This window comes from Cryptomeria japonica, chromosome 2, assembly GCF_030272615.1.
Source record: "Cryptomeria japonica chromosome 2, Sugi_1.0, whole genome shotgun sequence".
In the NCBI taxonomy this organism is placed as follows: Eukaryota; Viridiplantae; Streptophyta; class Pinopsida; order Cupressales; family Cupressaceae; genus Cryptomeria; species Cryptomeria japonica.
The window spans coordinates 662,426,326-662,445,352 of NC_081406.1; the positions used below are offsets into that span (position 1 = coordinate 662,426,326).

Consider the following 19,027-nt stretch of genomic DNA (forward strand, 5'->3'; position numbering starts at 1 on the left):
TTATTTAAAAAATTTAATTGAATTTTACATAACATTTTTATGTTAAAAAGAAGAAGTCATTTTATACTTAATATATTACTTTAAATTCATTTTATTTAATTTGATTCACTTAATTTTATTTTTTATTATTTTTGTGTGCATTACATCCATAGTGTTGTTCCTTAAAATAATTTTGTAGATGTTAACTACCTCTTAACTGTCAGCTAAATCGTAACTACCAATTAAAATTTAGAAAAGTATAACATCATAATAACATATATTCTAATATTACTTGATCTGTAGTTAACTTCGATTAAAATTTGACGTACTCAACCAGATGGGCTTGATCCAGGAAGAAATTATATGTAGGTTGCATCTGCAATTTACTCCATTCTCATACAAAGTAAAGACAATAATTGGTTGGATTGAATGTTTTAGCAAATAAAGTCACGTCTTGCACTCATAGTAATTTTCAGACATTACGAAATGATAAAATGAATTGGATAACCATATCAAGCAATTAATCTTTTAGGTGGAAACCCCATGGCGAAAAGATGTTAAGAACTACTTAGGAGAGTGGGTTTTGTGTTGAGGGTAAGCACCAAATGACTCAGACCAAAAGTAATTTTGAAGAGAAGAACGAAAACCAAATGAAATGGGGAAGAAATTTGAATATTTTGCTCAAAATCCAGAAATTGGAAATTGCAATACCCCACAAAAATGTACCTTTAAGCTCTTATCTTCCTCTGCACAATGGTTAATCTCTCCTTTTCTACAGTCAAGCTCTTATTTTCCTCTACAGAATGAGAAGGAAATCTCTCCTCTGCAATGTGGGATTTTTTGAACAAATGTGAAGAAATGGTGAACAAATTTGAATATTTTAGCTCAAAACTCCAAAACAATAAATTGTAAATCCCAAACAAAGATTGCCACTTGCTATTCTCCCAAAAAAGTACTTGTTAATCTCTTATTTTCCTCTGTACAATGGCAAATCTCTCCTCTTTCTACAATCAAGCTCTTCTTCTCCTCTGTGAAATGGGAAGTGAATCACTACTTTGCAACGTGTGATTTTTTTGAACATATGTGAAGAAAAGAACAAAAACTGAACAAAACAGGGAAGACATTCAAATATTTTGGCTCAAAACTCCAAAGCTGTAATTGCAAAACCCAAAAAAATCATCACTGGCTATTCTCCAAAAAAGTGTACCTGTTAAGCTCTTATTTCCCTCTGCAAAAGGGCGAATCTCTCCTTTTCTATAGTCAAAGCTCTTCTTTTCCTCTGCACTAGGTTGAATCTCTCCTTTTCTACAGTCAAGCTCTTCTTTTCCTCTACACAAAGGTGAATCTCTTATTTTCTGCAGTCAAGCTCTTCTTTTCCTCTATGCAAGGGCAGATGTCTCTTTTTTAATAGTCAAGCTTTTCTTTTCCTCTATACAGGGGCGAATCACTCCTTTTCTATAGTTGAGTTCTTTTCCTCTGCAACATGAGATTGTTTTGAGCAAATGTGAAGAAAATAATGAAAACCTAATAAATGGAGAAGAAATCTGAATATTTTGGTTCAATAAATTAAAAAGAGTGATGACTTTAAATGAAGCATATTTTTTAGTGGTTCCATGTCATGTTAGCTGGCAGTTTATGATAGTATGGTATATCATGTTGAGGTCATGTTATTATAATGATATGATGTCTTAGATGGTGCAAATTGTATGAATAATAGCCGATGGCTGTGGGAGTACATATGAGCTTCCGATTACATTGAATCCTTGTGTTCAGTACTCTTCTTCACAATCATGGTTGATATGGCTCATGTTAACTTTAGTCTTTTAGATTAATTCAATACTCAGGAAACACAAATTTAACTTAATTCCAAATTAGTATTAATTGTTGTTAGTACTTAGGAATTTCCAGAATTAAGTAAAAGTAAAGAAATGAACAAAATGAACACACAACACATGAGTACCTTGGGAAAACCTCTTAGGAGGAAAAACCCAGCAAGAAAGATCCTCAGATCTGATTATGCTTTAAACACAAGATTCTGATTACAACACTTATCTCTGATTGTTGTCCAAACAACAAGTTGCCAAGGTGATGTAGAGTGATGCCCTAGTTGTAGATCAAGACATCCACCAGCAGAAGATAACTTTGACAGGCTGAAGCAACATGTAGCTAAATGTTCTTGCAATTCACCAAGGAGCAGATTCGCCAAGTGTATGAGGGCAGATCACATTTAGGAGCAGAGAAGATCGCATTGTGTATGTGAATGAATATATTTACTTCGTTTGATGAACCCATATTTATATCTTCCTCTAGATATAATCCTCTAAAGTCGGCTTAGCATGAATAACTTTATTTATTATTTATTCCTTAGCATGTTTTATAAAGCCACATCAAGTTGCGTGAGGATAGGGTCTGCCCTATTTGAGGTTGACGTGAGAGAGAGGGCCCAGCCCTAAGAGTGGCATGTGGGAGGAGAAGGGCTCAGCCCTAAGAGTGGCGTGTGAAGGAAAAAAGGGTCCAGCCCTAAAGGGCGGATTCCAATGTTGCCTTAGGCAATTGGAATCTGCTCTTCACCCTAATTAGAACTAACACTCCCTCTTAATTAGGGAGAAGAGAATATAATCAGAATATTGCCATCTTCCATCTTGCACACAAGCAAAGAATGGATTACATAATTAGAACATAGTAGACTTCCATCTTGCACACAAGCATAGAATGGAATTACATAATTAGAGGTCTTCCATCTTGCACACAAGCAAAGATTGAGATTACATAACAAAAGATCTTTTCATCTTGCACACAAGCAAAGACTGAAGCAACCTTACATTGCCCGCAGAGGGTGGTGAGGATCTTTTCTACCATTTTACATTGCCCACAGAGGGTGGTTGATGCAACACAATGCATCACTAGGGAAGAGACTCCCTCTCAACCAAGGTCTCATTTTCTGAAATCCCAAGCCTGTCTCTGAAGTGCACAAACTTCACCTTGGATAGAGGCTTGGTGAGGATATCTGCAACCTGATCATTAGTGTTGACATACTTCAGCTGAATAGCACCTCTTTGCACCATATCTCGAATGAAGTGGTAATGAGTTTCCACATGTTTTGACTTGTCATGAAATACTGGATTGACAGACATCTTGATACAACTCTAATTATCACAGTGTATAACTATAGGTACCCAAGGTTGTCCAAACAACCCAGGAAGAAGCTTACGAAGCCACACAACTTCTCTAGAAGCAACACTTGTTGCAATATACTCGGCTTCAACAGTACTTAGTGCAACAATGGACTGTTTTCTGCAAGCAAAAGAGATCATTGCGGATCCTAAGCTGAAACAAATGTCAGAAGTGTTTTTCCTATCTTTGACACTTCCAGTCCAATTTGCATCTGAATAACCTTCCAAGGTTATTGAAGTGTTAAGTGGATACTTCAACCCATAACCAACTGTGCCTCGTAAGTATCTTAGGATGTGCTTGGCTGCAACGAGATGAACATGTTTGGGCATGCTCATGAACTGGCTGAGAGCATTCACTGCATAACATATGTCTGGTCTAGTGTTAACTAGATACATCAATGATCCAATCAACTGCCTGTACTCCGATGGATCTGCAAAATTAGAGTTAGCTGCAGAAACACTTAGCTTCTTTAAGTTAGATTTCATAGGAGTAGACATGAGTTTACAATCCATCATTCTAAATCTTTTCAAAATATCAATAGTATACTTTCCTTGACTTAGAAAAAAATTCGTTAGATCTTTGCCATACTTCTAGACCTAGAAAATAATGCATTAGACCTAAGTCTTTCATTTCAAATTCTGAAGCTAATTCTTTCTTACATCTAATGATAAGTTCATCTTTACCAGTAAAAAATAAATCATCCACATATAGAACTAGAATTAACATTTCATCATTAGATATCTTAAAGTAGATGTTAGAGTCAGCATCATTTTTACAAAATCCTAAACTTGACAAGTACTTATCAATTGTTTCATACCAAGCACGAGGGGCCTGTTTGAGGCCATATAGAGCTTTCTTCAATCTGCACACATGAGTTTCTCTATCCTGAATCTCATAACCCTCAGGTTGTTCAATATAGACTTCTTCCTCAATGACACCATTAAAGAAGACAATCTTAACATCCATTTGATGTAGCTTCCATCCTTTAGCTGCAACAATAGCTATTATAGTTCTAATAGAGGTATATCTAGCAACAGGAGCAAATGTTTCTTCATAGTCTATGCCTTCTTTTTGAGAAAAACCACGAACTACAAATCTAGCCTTATATTTTTCAATACTACCATCAGCATTATGTTTAATTTTGAATAACCATTTAGAGGAAACAACAGATTTACCTTTGGGTCTAGGCACAATGTCCCAAACATCATTCTTGATGATCGACTGATACTCTTCATCTACAGCAAGCTTCCAGGCATGATGGTTCAAGGCTTCTTCAACATTACATGGCTCAGACTCAATGAGATTGCTCATAAATGCAACGTAGTTGGAGAATACTTGAGTTCTCTTGGTTTCTCGAAAAGTCCCACTAGGAGCAGCAAATCTTTCAACTTCTTGAATTGTGTTCCTTACCCAAAGTGGCCTCTTTTTGCTAACAACGATGTCACTAGGTATAGCAGTGGGATTCATTGGCTCCGGTGGATCATTATGCTCTTCTTGAGGTGGAGGTTCAGTAGGCTCCCTCTGAATCTTAGGGTTAGTATCAACATTCATATCTTGATTGTCATTAACTTCATCGCTAACAAGTGACCCTTTTGATTTCTTAAAGGCAATATCTTCTTCACAAGTAACATCCCTACTTACCTCAACATACCTTTGACCTGGAATATAGATTCTGAAGGCCTTGGATGATTCACTGTATCCAACTAGCATGCCTTTCTTTCCAGAGGGCTCCAACTTGGTTTGCTTTTCCTTGGGCACATGAACATAAATAGGACTTCCAAAAATTCTAAAGTGACTGATGTCAGGTTTGGATCCTGTGAAGGGTTCTTCAAGAGTCATATTCTTTAGAACACGGTGAGGACATCTATTCTGAATATATACCGTTGTTCTAGAAGCCTCAGCCCATAGAAAGGTCTGCAGATCTTGATCATGAATCATAGCCTTTGGAGCCTCAACAATTGTTCTATTCTTCCTTTCAGCAACTCCATTTTGCTGAGGGTTGTATGGAACACAAAACTTCCTCTTAATTCTTGTCTCAACACAAAAATCATGAAAGCTACCAGAGGTATACTCACCTCCATTGTCAGATCTTAAACATTTAATTCTTTTACCAGAGGTGTTTTCAGCCAATGCCTTAAACTCTTTAAACCTACTTAAGACTTCATCAGATTCTTTAGATTTTAAGAAATAGATCCAAGTTTTCCTAGAGAAATCATCTATGAAGATTACATAATAAAGAAATCCACTAGGAGATGCCATAGACATAGGACCACATAAATCAGAGTGAACAAGTTCTAGTTTATCTTTAGCTCTACTTTCACTTTTATGAAAAGGGCTTTTAACATTTTTACCTAAAGCACAACCTTTGCATGTATCATCATGAATTTGACTGAGTTTAGGCATACCTTTGACTAACTTTCCAAGAGAGGGAAGTGCTTGATAGTGTAAGTGTCCAAGTTTTCTATGCCATAGCTCACAGGATTCGGGAGCCTCATTAATGATGGCTTGAACAGGGTTAGTAGAGAGATTATATTAACTATCATATCTATTACCTATTATACGAGCAGATTTAAAACTAGATTTCTTAGGCCAAGCAAGTACTTTTCCCTCGGAAAATGCAATTTGATAACCTTTATCTTCTAGAGCAGAAATGGAAATCAAGTTTCTTTTAATTCCAGGAACAAACAAGTTATCACTAAGGTGAAGTGAAATACCAGAGTCTAAATTTAAAGTAGTAGTGCCAGAATCTCTTACCGAATATCGAGCATCGTCACCAATTACCACATGTAGATTGGTATCCTTTTCTACTAAGTCTGAAAGGTGATCACGGTAGCCTGTGATGTGTCTGGAAGCACTACTGTCGATCAGCCATGTGTTATTGTCTATGGGCATGCTGCTTGACATGGCAAAGATGAATAAGAAGTCATCATTTTGTTAAGAGGCTTCATTTAGGTTGGCTTCTCTTTGTGTAGGATCATTCTGACATTCTTTAGCATAGTGACCAAATTTGTCACATCTGAAACATCGAACACGAGAGATATCTTTTGGCTTCTTCCAAGAATGCTGAGAACTAGGTGGTCTGAAATCTCTATTCCTCTTAGGCTAATACTTTTTCCAATTTCCACCTTTCTTGCATTGGGCTGCAAGCATGTGTTGATCATCTACTTGAGGACTTTTGAGTTGCCCCCTTGTGATAAGACGCGACTCTTCTTGAATGCAATCATTCTTAAGGCGATCAAGGTTGGGTAACTCAATTCTACCACTTATGGTTTGAATAAAGGACTCTCATGAGTGTGGTAGACCATTTAGGGCAATCATAACAAAATCCTTGTCTTCCATGTTATGTCCAATTGTACCTAGCTGATTCTTTAGTTCTGAAATCCTCATAAAATAAGACATAGCAGAATCTTCTTTTGACATTTTGATATTAAGTAATTGCTGCCTTAAGGTAATTGCCCTACTGAGATTGTTAATTTCATAGGTACCTTGTAGATGACTGAATATTTCTCTTGCAGTAGTGAATGAGACAATGGAGGTGACTAGGTGGTCTTTAACTGAATCAATAAGAAGCTTTCTGGCCTTGACAACATCCCTTTTGAATTGCTTTAGCTCAGCTGCATTCGTAGGTTCAGTTAGCTCTTTCGCTTCTATGAAGTGAAGAAGATCTTCTTCCTCTAGAGCAACCATGATTTGAACCTTCCATGCAACAAAGTTGAGATTTCCATCAAGCCTATCTTCAACTTTCAGCCCCATTGACTTGACCTGTGAATGAGACAACAATCTGGAAATAAAAGAGTACTAAATTCTGAAAGTTGATCTAGCCTATAGCTCTGATACCATGTTAACTTTAGTCTTTTAGATTAATTCAATACTCAGGAAATTTTAAGTTAACTTAATTCCAGATTAGTATTAATTGTTGTTAGTACTTAGGAATTTCCAGAATTAAGTAAAAGTAAAGAAATGAACAAAATGAACACACAACACACAAGTACCCTGGGAAAACCTCCTAGGAGGAAAAACCCAGCCAGAAAGATCCTTAGATTTGATTATGCTTTAAACACAAGATTCTGATTACAACACTTATCTCTGATTGCTGTCCAAACAGCAAGTTGCCAAGGTGATGTAGAGTGATGCCCTAGTTGGAGATGATCAAGACATCCACCAGCAGAAGATAACTTTGACAGGTTGAAGCAGCATGTAGCTAAATGTTCTTGTAGTTCACCAAGGAGCAAATTCGCCAAGTGTATGAGGGCAGATCGCATTTAGGAGTAGAGCAGATCGCATTGTGTATGTGAATGAATATGTTTACTTCATTTGATGAACCCATAATTATATCTTCCTCTAGATATAATCCTCTAAAGTCGGCTTAGCATGAGTAACTTTATTTATTATTTATTCCTTAGCATGTTTTATAAAGCCACATCAAGTGGCGTGAGCATAGGGTCTGCCCTATTTGAGGTTGACGTGAGAGAACATGAGAGAGAGGGCTCAGCCCTAAGAGTGGTGTGTGGGAGGAGAAGGGCCCAGCCCTAAGAGTGGCGTATGAAGGAAAAGAGGGTCCAGCCCTAAAGGGCGTATTCCAATGTTGCCTTAGGCAGTTGGAATCTTCTCTTCACCCTAATTACAACTAACAGCTCACCCTCATTCTCCTGAAAAATAAAATAGTTTTACAAATGAAGGATTAAACAAATAATATTGAATTATGAAAAAAATATTAAATTATAAAAAACATAATATCAACTAGAATTGATGAACAAAAACTTACGTTTGATGCTTATAATATGCTGCAGGAGAACTATTAATGGATGGACTCCAGTGAGGAGTAAGAGGAGATTGAATAGGAATTAGCTAGAGAACTAATAGATGCTTTAAGCTTGTTTCAAGTTTGTTTCTCATTATAGATTATTGTGTTCTTTTCTTGGTTGTATGCATGATACTTCAATAGTTCTCATGTTGTCTTGAGTACTTCATTTGCAATTGGAAACACCATTATCTTTAGCTGCATTCTCTTATTTTCATTTGCCAGTTTTCATTGAAGACCTTGTAGTCATGGATTGCTATGTTGCATTGCAAATGAATATTTGACATACAAAGTTGAACATCTGTATCTAAAAGATATTTAAATAGACAATAGAAAAAGTCTTTGTTCCACACCATTTAAGAACTGACAAGAAAGAGCAAAGGATACTCTCACAAAGGAAAGATAGTGGTTGTGTTGAAGATCACCACCAAAGAAAACACCAATATTGTATGAGAACTCTGCTTGTAGAAGCTTAATGGAGTGTCTTTCAATTTACCTACATATTGTTCAAATTTTATAACCCTAGGTGATGACCTCAAGACAATTGAGAATAATACCTTCCTTGTCAACTAGCCTATCCCTGGTATACGGAAGAGTAAATAGCCAGTGCAACCTTATAAAACCCTCTAGATGGATCAATATCCCACGTATACCGCAGAGGAAATAGCTAAAGTAACCTTGAAAGACTCTCTAGATGGTCTCACATGTGAATAGAGGAATGCCAGTCCTCTCATTGTATGACCTCCAGAATTGCAATAGAGTTCTATTCATGCAGCTATTTCAAGTCAAGTATAGATAATGCAACCTTTTTCATGCATTGGAACAATGTAAGTGTTTTTGCATAAATATGACAATGTTTTTCTCCTGGGATTGTGATCTTATGGTATAAGAATTGTCTACTAAATTCTATTGTTGAAAAACTGAACTTGTGGGAGTGCCTCTGCTGAACTACTTTCTGCACATGATTACATTTCATGGACTCATCAAACTTTAAGTCTTTAAGCAATCAAAATAATAATCAGTAAGCGTGCCTCGCTCTTGTGGGCAAAATACCTGGTTCGTGGTCTTTCATAAGCTCATCTCATTGATACAGAAATACAATTTCAGGAATCAGTATTGTCCAGATGGTGGAAACAGGTATGTTATAAGGATCTTGTGTTCCTTAATGGGCTTTGCATCTGTCCCAGAACTAGTAGAACCAGGAGAGAAGAGCCACACTCCCAATACACAGATGAAAGTAAGAGTAATAGGGATTGAAATGAACTTTGGTGCTGCCTTGTAGGGAAACCTACCCTACTTTAGTAGAAGTAGACAGGCCGTGCAGGGTAAGAGAAACCCAACATATCCCAGCTGGATTTATTTTCCAAGATATACTGTCTATATCATTTGTAGATTCTGCTTGTAGCCCATCTTGTCGTTTTCTCGCTAGGGCTGATGAGGTTTTGTACAAGAACATGTGGAAATTTTTGATATGAGCTAGCTATTATGGGGATTTGTCATAAAGTGTAGTCGAAGTAAATGGATACAACATAATGGGGTATCAAACCTTATGTGGGAAGCACATTAAACCTATGTTCCACCAAGTGTCCTAGATGGGGACAGCATGGGACATGTTTCTTGGACAGTTTTTTTTTAGGCCATTTTAGGGGACAGCTATATAAAAATAGGTAATAATTTTAAAAGATAGGGAAATTTCAAATATTCTTATAACATTGATAAGACATTTATCATATACATAATATATTATAGAATCCTTAATACACATCATTAAAGTTGAATTGAGAATTCACATGAGTGAAGCAACTTATAAATGTCAAAACTCAAAATTTCATTGATTCAATAATTCATAAGCTCCATTTAATACTAATAATTCATTAATAATTGTGTTATAGATTATAATGATTGGAGGCTTTAAATTGTGTATTTCTCTGCTGAACTGAAATAATTTTGAATTTCATTTGTAATTACTGTTGATGGAGTGTATGAGCATAGATCCATTTTGTTATTTCAATGGATTCAAAAGTTGTATGTGCTTGTTTACTTATCTCAATAATGCAATTTTTAGCAGCTTTTATACATATTTTGTTTGCTGTTATGGTTATTGATTCCTTTTGTTACAAATAGCTTTCCACTCCTCAAACAACAAAGCTAGCATATTGGGGTTTCCATGCAGTGCAAGTTTCAGAAAATTAATCATTGAAGTCTCATGATCATGTCTCTCATTTCTTGTGTGAATGCTGCTCCCCCCAGTTGTAGGGAAGACCATATAATCAGCCAAGTCTTCAATAGAGTTCCACCCTCAATGGTCATTGCCACATGATCTTCACCGCCTCTCTTAATATATGGTTAGCTTTTGTATTCACCATGTATAGATCTTTAGTTCTTACTGGGGCATATTCTTTACATTTGCGTTGGTTATTAATGACACTTTTCAGTTATTAATTACCTTGAGGGCCATATTTAGAGATGGGCTAAATCATCATATATAATATTCAATATTGTCATAAAAAATGTAGAAGACTCTAGTCTGAATATGTTTTTAATTTATGACCTTTCTTTAAAAAAAAATTAAGTGCACAATCGTGGGGACGACCGTCAGTCCCCATCTGAGATGTCCTCAACTGTCTCAGGGACATCCAACCATCCCCTATCTATCCCCCCCATGTTGGAAATGGCTAGGGCAAAAAAATAAAATTGGGAACAGCTAGATAATGTCCCTAAGCTGTCCTCATGTCCTTGGAATGTCCCCAAAATGGCTACACTTCGAAAAATTCCCAAGGATGTGTTGCCAAGGAACATAGAGTTAAACAGCTTGAAAGTAAAAAGATGTCGGTTGGACTGAAGAAGGATATGTTTTGGTCTAAAATGAAGCTATAATTTCTTCTTGTCTAAAATTACCAAAGAATTACAAGTATAACTGTTGATGTGTTTTTTAGGACACTTCGAACACAAAATAAAATACTAAGTATTCTATCCTCTCTTGAACATAGAAACCTCATATGCTGAATAATATGATCAAATAAAGCAACTCCAAGGTTTACAATGTGAGCAATCAAGTTTAACATTGGATAGACTTAGTGATTTGATGTGATAATGCTGGTAATCACAAAAGGATTTACGTTTTCAATCACAACTGGAACATGGAAACTAAACTGGCTTGGAAAATAAAGGACAAAAGGATGAAAGGTTAAGGAAATCTAAGCTAAGACCTATGGATGTAAGAAATGATTGATAACTCAATGAAACCAAACCAAGCTTACTTCACCATGAGAAAACAACTACACAAATATGTATAATATCCTAAGTGTTGCAAGGTGTGCACCCTTGGTCTCCTTGTCCTGTGCAACAGTTTGTGACATGGCTCAACCGCCTCCCGTGGATTCATTAAATCTTGCGGTTGTGTCGGGCATTAATAGGTCCATCTTTTGGTGCAACGACAATAGTGTTTCTAACAAGTGGTATCGGAGCCTAGGTCACGGGTTCAAACCCCTTGCTTGCACTAGGGGAGGCGGGTTGTTGTTGCAGGGGTGCGCCCTTGGTCTCCTTGTGTTGTATGGCTTAACCGCCTCTCATGGATTCATTAAATCTCGCGGTTGTATCGAGCATTAATAGGTCGATCTTCTGGTGCAATGGCAATAGTGTTTCTAGCACTAAGGATAAGCGAATAATTTTCATATCACTTATGCACATCAACACCATGAACAATGAGCATAAAGCAATTGAAGTTAAGCTTTGAATTGGGTTCAGTCTAACCATGCACTGCAATTTGCAATCAACAAATTCCAAATGGTATGAACATTAGGCTTCACCATTAATCAACAATAAGATCTTCCATTCAACTAATCAACAAATCTTAACGCTTTGAGAAGTAGAAACCATGCAACATGTTAAAATAACACACAAAATCCACCATATCTTGAATGAAAACAGTATGTTTATTTCATCAAGCCTTGGCAGCAATCTTTGTCTTCTCCTCCTACTCTACTGCTAACTATCTATTCACCATTAACCTTTACAAATGAGAAGGTAATGCCTTTTATAGACATCCCAATTACATATGAATGGCTCCGATTGATTCAAGATCAATGGCCGAGATTACATGTTGAAACCATAATAAGAGTTAGTTACAACTAACTCATTTTCGACCAATGAGATTATTACAACATTTAGGACACATATCGCTCTTTGAATGTAGACCAATAAAAAAATGAGGTTAGGTATATCGAAGCTAAGATGACACTTGAGAAAGGAAGGAAAATTGTAAGAAAGACTGCTTGTTTGTTGCTTTAAGGATGGGATATGTCTTCAACTATTGCTTTTGATACAATTAGGAGATAGGAGGGTGATGATCCAGTCTTGGCGTTAGAAGAGCAGGCACATAAATTATAATTTGGTTCAGGATTTCATCCAAGACATGAGATCTTAGCAATATGGTCTATCTATCCTACAACCAACAAACCACAAGTAATTCTTGAATATACAAATGAATTGACTGGCAATTTGATTGTCAGAAGATTGAGTGATACAAGTGCCTCACGAGCAGCATCATTAACAATAAATACAACCATGTTTGCTGGGGTAGTTGTCAGAAAGATGGAAGCTAACATTGCAAAATTGAATGAGCTTGGATGATCAGCTCAAAAGGAGTAAGCAAGTAGAGAGGGTAGCCATTGATGAAGGAGAGAAAAATTTCATTGAATTTATTGATGGCATTCTAGGTTTTAGATTGTGTAACATATTGGGCCTTGTTGATGAGGCATGGAATTCCTACAATTCTATCAGAAACACATATGAGAAGAACATGTAGATCAAGGGAATCTTGAAATGCAAGTATCACACGATCAAAAGGAATTACAGCCATGAACATTGTTGGACATCTTGTTGATGTTGGAGATTGTATTACTTTGTGCCAAAAATTTTGAAAGATATAGTGTATTGGGTTTTCTCCTAAAGGAGCATGAAGACTTCAAGGCTGGTTTGAGCAAGGAGTTGGATGTTTTTGGAGAGATGGAGGTTAATTTGGTGCCTCCAATTATATCTGATAATGGTTAAATGAAGACAATAGATGAATGCAGAAATGAATATAAGGGAGTTTTGTCTTCTATAACTGAGTCAGTAAATGAAGAAAACAAGGTGGATGTAAATGTTTTTAATGTGAGCCTCGATAAGCTGATGAGCTTAGAAGCTGAAATGAATAGATTTTCCAACTTGGCCAAGGAAATTGCAAAAGATAATGGCTACTCTGCTCACATGGAAAACGTGGACAAATTCCTAGCAGAAAATGATGTTTGGGGTGCAATTTCAGTTGTAAGTGGGAAATATTGTTTTGAACAACTTCTTTTGTCTCCACCTGTTGATGCAATGGATAAAATGAATGCGAATTTGCATTTCAATCAAACATTAGATCCCAATGCATATGCCTAATATGCAACAATTTTGGGGTACAGTGCAGTTCAGTTTGGTACAAGTATGTCTTCCTCAAGCAGATGCAAGTGTCTACAACGGTTTCGATAACTTCTTTAGAATCTCTTCCTAGAGGATAAAGTATATTTTTGTCTTATATGGGATAGTTTCACCTTCGTGGCATATTCTTATTGTAATGTTGGTCAAATGAAAATGTGACATGTGTACAAGGCTTTAAGCTTGTTTGCTACCTTGTTTCTATAAAAGGGAATTCTGACCCTTGAACAAGGATTCTGGAAATTCTATCTTTGGTGGGATATAGTGTAGAGCAGTTAGTTATTTTGAAAATAGATGAAGGTTGTGGTCTATAAATGAAAAATTTATCTATAGTGAGTTTGTAGTATTCCCACAATTTTTATTTTTTATTTTTAAAGCAAGATCACAATCACACCAATCACCTTTTAGGGTTACAACAATGTAATCCAAACAACTGAAAGGAACCCTACACCTTTAAATCACCGAGAGCCCAAACTGGGAGGGTGAGAGCATACGGTAGCAGGGGATTGTTAGCCACAAGCTGCTGAAAGTAATGATTACAATAATGGGTGGCAAGCCAACCTCTTCCGCTTATCCAACAAGTAAACAAGATACTTGGCATTAAACCAACCAAGCCAACAAGAGCACACTCAACACAAATCACTCTACCACAATATTTCAGCGGGAGGACTGAACACAACAATAAAGCTCAACTCGACCGTTTATGCAGCTGGAGGATCATTACAAACATAATATCACTCAACCACTTACTCAGTGGGAGGACAGAGCAACAAAACTGAATTACATAACAAGTAGGCGGCTAGGTCAGCCTCTTCCACTTATGCAGTGGCCAAGCAACACTCCAAAAATGGTTAGTAGTACTACTACTTAACCTTACAATATAGAAAGGGAAGATTAGAGATGATATCCAATGCAGATTACAGCAATAAACAACTATAAAAATAACTCAAATCAAACCACTATTGCTGAACCAAAAATTGAAGTCAAAACAGGCATGACTAGCCTCAGCCGGCAACACCAAAATGATCATAACTCACTCAAACGAAGTTGGAAACACACCAAACCAAATGCGAATGAAAGATATAACCTGGACGATGATACAAGAACACAAAACCTGCAATCCAATCGCCTCAAAACAGCAACACACATCCCAATGCACCTCTGGAATGGTACGAACCAGCTAGATGGTATGATTTGCAACTAAAAATCCAATTCTCCAAACCAGCAACTATAAAATTGCAAACTATATTGCCTCAATGCCACAATTTGATAGAGCAAATACCCAGAATGAAAGATTCACTTGGCCAAGAGGTATGAGCGAAATATGGTTTCAGCAACTCCGCGACCAGCAGCAAGAAAACACTCCAAACCCACACAAAAACACTCCACAATCTACAAAACACTCTCTAACAACACTGGATATACAATAACACAACTAGGTACTATCTCTCAAGTACGAAACAGAGACTTAGCTAGGAAGCCACACTTCGAAGCTCAGATTTCAATCACCAAACCGGCAACATAACGATGTAAAATTCTCAAGATAATGTAAATGAGAGCCCAAGGCTCTTATTTATAACACTTTCCTTCTCCAAATTCAAATTCAACTTCACCCAAATTCCCCCCAAAATCAAATTGCATTTCACTCCATCACGCCTCGTGTGTTTGGCGTCCCCTTCCTAGGCAAGAAGTTCGATATTTTCCTTGGTGAAGAACTTGCAACATAAAATGAAGTTAGCACATGAAATATGCCTCCTTTTTAACGCAGCTGACTTAGGAAAATAACAATATAGATGGCAGATAAATATTTTCCCTTAAGTTGCCCATTATACAAATAATCAGTAATAAAAATAATTAAATATTAAAACTTATGATAAGGAAATAATATTTAATTAAATAACTTATAACTCCAATACTGATCAATACCAAAAACAAGGATGAAGCTGTGCGATGAAGACCACTGAATTGTGCTAGATCAGGGCCCTGTCCGAGACTACTAAAAATAGAAAAGCTCAATATTGCCACTTACTAAAAATAGTAAGTCATAAAATACTGCTCCGAAAAGTGTGATCTTCGCATCCAGAGAAAGAGCTTGGAAAGCTCAGAAGAAATGCATCATCCAAACAGCCAAACCCTAACTTACTAAAAATAGTAAGTTCACACTTCAACGCAGAGTCAATTGCATGTTATGCCACCCTGGAGTTCATGGAAAACCCAGAAAGAAACCATAAACAGAACTGAAGAATTCCCTCCTGATAAACACTAAAAAGCTCGTGCAAAACTCCACAAAAGTTGGAAACCATAATTCTACTTTCTAAATAGCCTGTGGGTCTCCGGAATAGGCCAATGGACCACTGAATGCACATCATTGAGAAGGGGACATTACAATCCACCCTCCCCAAAATTGTTTGTCCTCAAGCAATCACAAACCGGGGTGCTGTAATATCTCCTCATTCTCCCACGTAGCATCCTCCACCGGTAAGTTTTTCCACTTAACCAAATATTCTCTGATGGTCCTCCTCCTCAAAAATCGTTCCCTGACATCAAGGATTGCTTCAGGAACCAGTACCAACTCTCCCTCTTCATCCAAAGGAGGCAAATCAGAAGAGACTATCACGTTGTGCCCAAGCACCTTTTTGAGGCATGACACATGGAAGACATTATGTACTCGGCTACTCGTTGGTAGCTCCAACTCATAAGCCACAAATCCCACTCTCCCGATGACCCAGAATGGTCCATAAAAACGTGGCTTAATCTTTTCCGCTCCACTCTTCTTAAGAGTAGACTGTTTGAAGGGCTGGAGTCTCAAGTAGACCATATCACCAACCTCAAATGAACACTCAATTCGTTGTTGATCAGCGTACAACTTCTCCTGATTCTATGCAATCTAGAGGTTGTCCTTCAATGCCTTCACAATATCCTGACACTGTTGAACCATATCCCTAGCTTGAGGTCCTTTGCTGTCACCAAACACCAAATCAGCAAAGCTAGGGGCCTCGTAACCGTAGAGTGCCATGAAAGGAGACATTCGGATGGACATGTGATAAGTGGAATTATAGCAGTATTCACCAAGGTGTAGCCATCTTACCCATGCCTTCTGCTGTTTTGAAACATAGTTTCTCAAGTAACCTTCCAACCACTTATTTACTATCTCCGTTTGTCCATTTGTCTAAGGATGGTAAATCATGCTTGGGGTGAGCACAGTACCACACAATCTGAAAATCTCCTGCCAGAAAGAGCTTAGGAACTTGTTGTCCCTATCACTCACAATGTTTTTAGACAACCCATGTAGCCTAAACACCTCACGGAAGAACAAATCAGCAACCCGAGCTTCTGTAAATGAGCTGGTGATAGCGAAAAAATGAGCAAATTTTGTTAATCTATCTACCACCACATAGATACAATCCTTCCCACTAGCTCTTGGCAATCCAATGATGAAATCCATAGAGATACTTTCCCATTTTTTACTAGGAATTGGCAATGGTTGCAACAATCTGACGGGTGCAGTGTGCTCATCCTTGTTCTTCTGACAAACATGGCATTCCCTGATATACTTCAGAACATCTTTTTTCAACCCCTTCCAAGAGAATCTCTCTCGGATCTGCCTATAAGTTTTGAAAAAACCCTAATGGCCAGCAAGAGGAATGTCATGAAAAGTCTGTAATACCTTCTCCTTCAACTTAGATTCAAGCAGAAGAAGGATTCTACCCTTGTACATAATCAATCCATCAACCAATCTGTACTTCTCATTATGAAAAGTGCCCTGAATGATGTTGGTTGAAAACTGATTTTTGGCATAATCAGCAAGCAACAAGTCCCTCCAATCAGCTGTAAGCTCACTCATAGAGCTCAAATGGGGTCTTCAAGAAAGAGCATCTGCCACAACATTATTTTTGCCTTTGACATACTCGATGTCAAAATCGTAAGCCTGAAGCTTACTCACCCATTTTTGCTGCCTCTCATTGAAATCTTTTTGATGCATGAAATGCTTGAGGTTGTTGTGGTCGGTTTTTACCACAAACTTACTTCCTACCAAGTATTGTTTGAACTTGGACAAGGCATGCAAGATTGCAAGCATCTCCTTATCATAAATAGAATAAGCTTTCTCTGCTCCTCTCAGCTTCTTGCTCTCAAATGCAATGGGATGCTTATCTTGCATCAACACAACTCCCACCCCTTCTCCCAATGCATCACATTGAAGCTCAAAAGGCTTCGCAAAGTCAGGTAGAGCCAAAACAGGACATGTGCTCATGAGTTCTTTGAACTTGTCAAAGACTTCTTGGGCCCTATCGGACCATGCAAAAGCTCCCTTTTTCGTGAGATCTGTAAGGGGAGCAGCCATCTAGGAATATCCTTTTACAAATCTCCGATAGAAACCACACAAACCCAAGAACCCCTTCAAATCTGTTATATTCTCTAGTGGGGGCCAATCAATGATTGCCTTGATTTTTGCAGGATCAACCTTCACCCCTTCGGCACTGATGATATGACCAAGGTACAACAACTCTTTCATACCAAATTCACATTTTGATTCTTTAGCAAACAAAGACTCAGATTCCAAGATACTGAGTACCTCATCCAAATGTTGTAAGTGTTCGGCCCATGACTTGCTGAAGATGAGAATGTCATCAAAAAATATGAGCACGAACTTCCTTAGGTGCTTCTGAAATATCTTGTTCATACAAGATTGGAAAGTAACAGGGGCATTAGTCAGACCGAAAGGCAGGACTAGGAATTCAAAATGCCCATAATGGCATCGAAAAGTTGTTTTCTCCACATCTGATGCTCTCATCCTAATCTGATGATACCCCAATCTGAGATCGATCTTTGAGAAGAACAATGCACCATGTAGCTCATCAATGAGCTCATCAATTCTCGGAATAGGATACCGATTCTTTATAGTTTTTTGAAACAGTGCTTGGTAGTCCACGCACATGCGCATGGTCCCATCCTTCTTTTTCACCAAGACCACATCCAAAGCAAAAGAGCTCTTGCTTGGCCGTATGTAACCCATATCAAGCAGCTCCTGGATTGCTTTCTCAATCTCATCCTTTTGCTTGGGGTAGCGGTAAGGAGTAGTCATTACCAGTTTTGCTCCTTCTTCCAACTCAATGATATGCTTAGCCCCTCTTGCAGGAGGTCTTCTAGGAGGAGGATTTTCAAACACCTTACTCCTCTTGGTAATCAAAGCTTGAATGTCTTCGGGATAGCTCCATTTCTCTTCTGGTGATTTGGAAGGTATGACCATGATCTCAGGAGGTCTACCAAGAGGTGGTTTCCCAAGGACCTTACTTTTGTCTGTGATCAATGCTTGAATGTTTGCAGAGTAGCTGCTCTTGTCTTCCAATGGATTTGATGGCATTATCAAACACTTTGTTGCCCACTCCACTTGGTTATGGCGAATCAGCCTCTCCATCCTCTTCAATGAAACAACTCTAAGTCCACCATTTGACATTCCTCTCAATACCACCTTCTTCCCATCAGCCATGAATTTCAGCTCCATGGTTTGCAAATTTAATGTGATCTCACCAAGAGATCTCAGCCACTGAATCCCGAGGACTGCATCATCAATCCCACCAATGATAACCACAAATAAATCATCTCTAATTTCAT

General features: G+C 37.7%; 1 protein-coding gene across 1 annotated transcript; it reads right to left on the reverse strand.

Moving 5' to 3' along the window:
• Positions 1–15,836: 15,836 nt before the first annotated feature.
• Positions 15,837–17,258, reverse strand: LOC131870156 (uncharacterized). The gene is made up of 4 exons (XM_059215819.1): positions 17,082–17,258; positions 16,716–16,940; positions 16,503–16,583; positions 15,837–16,241 (listed from the first exon to the last, which is right to left on the reverse strand). The coding sequence occupies exons 1-4, from the start codon at positions 17,256–17,258 to the stop codon at positions 15,837–15,839; spliced, it is 888 nt and encodes a 295-aa protein (XP_059071802.1).
• Between the last annotated feature and the right edge of the window lie 1,769 nt (positions 17,259–19,027).

Bases quoted from the DNA above. Each gene is read 5' to 3' on its own strand.
- LOC131870156 (XM_059215819.1), bottom strand. From the start codon at position 17,258: ATGAGTGAGCTTACAGCTGATTGGAGGGACTTGTTGCTTGCTGATTAT. The intron at 16,584-16,715 runs GTGTTTAGGCTA...TACCATCCTTAG, and splicing joins CTGATTTGTTCTTCCGTGAG to ACAAATGGACAAACGGAGAT. The intron at 16,242-16,502 runs GTAAGATGGCTA...TGTTCATTTGAG, and splicing joins CAAAACAGCAGAAGGCATGG to GTTGGTGATATGGTCTACTT.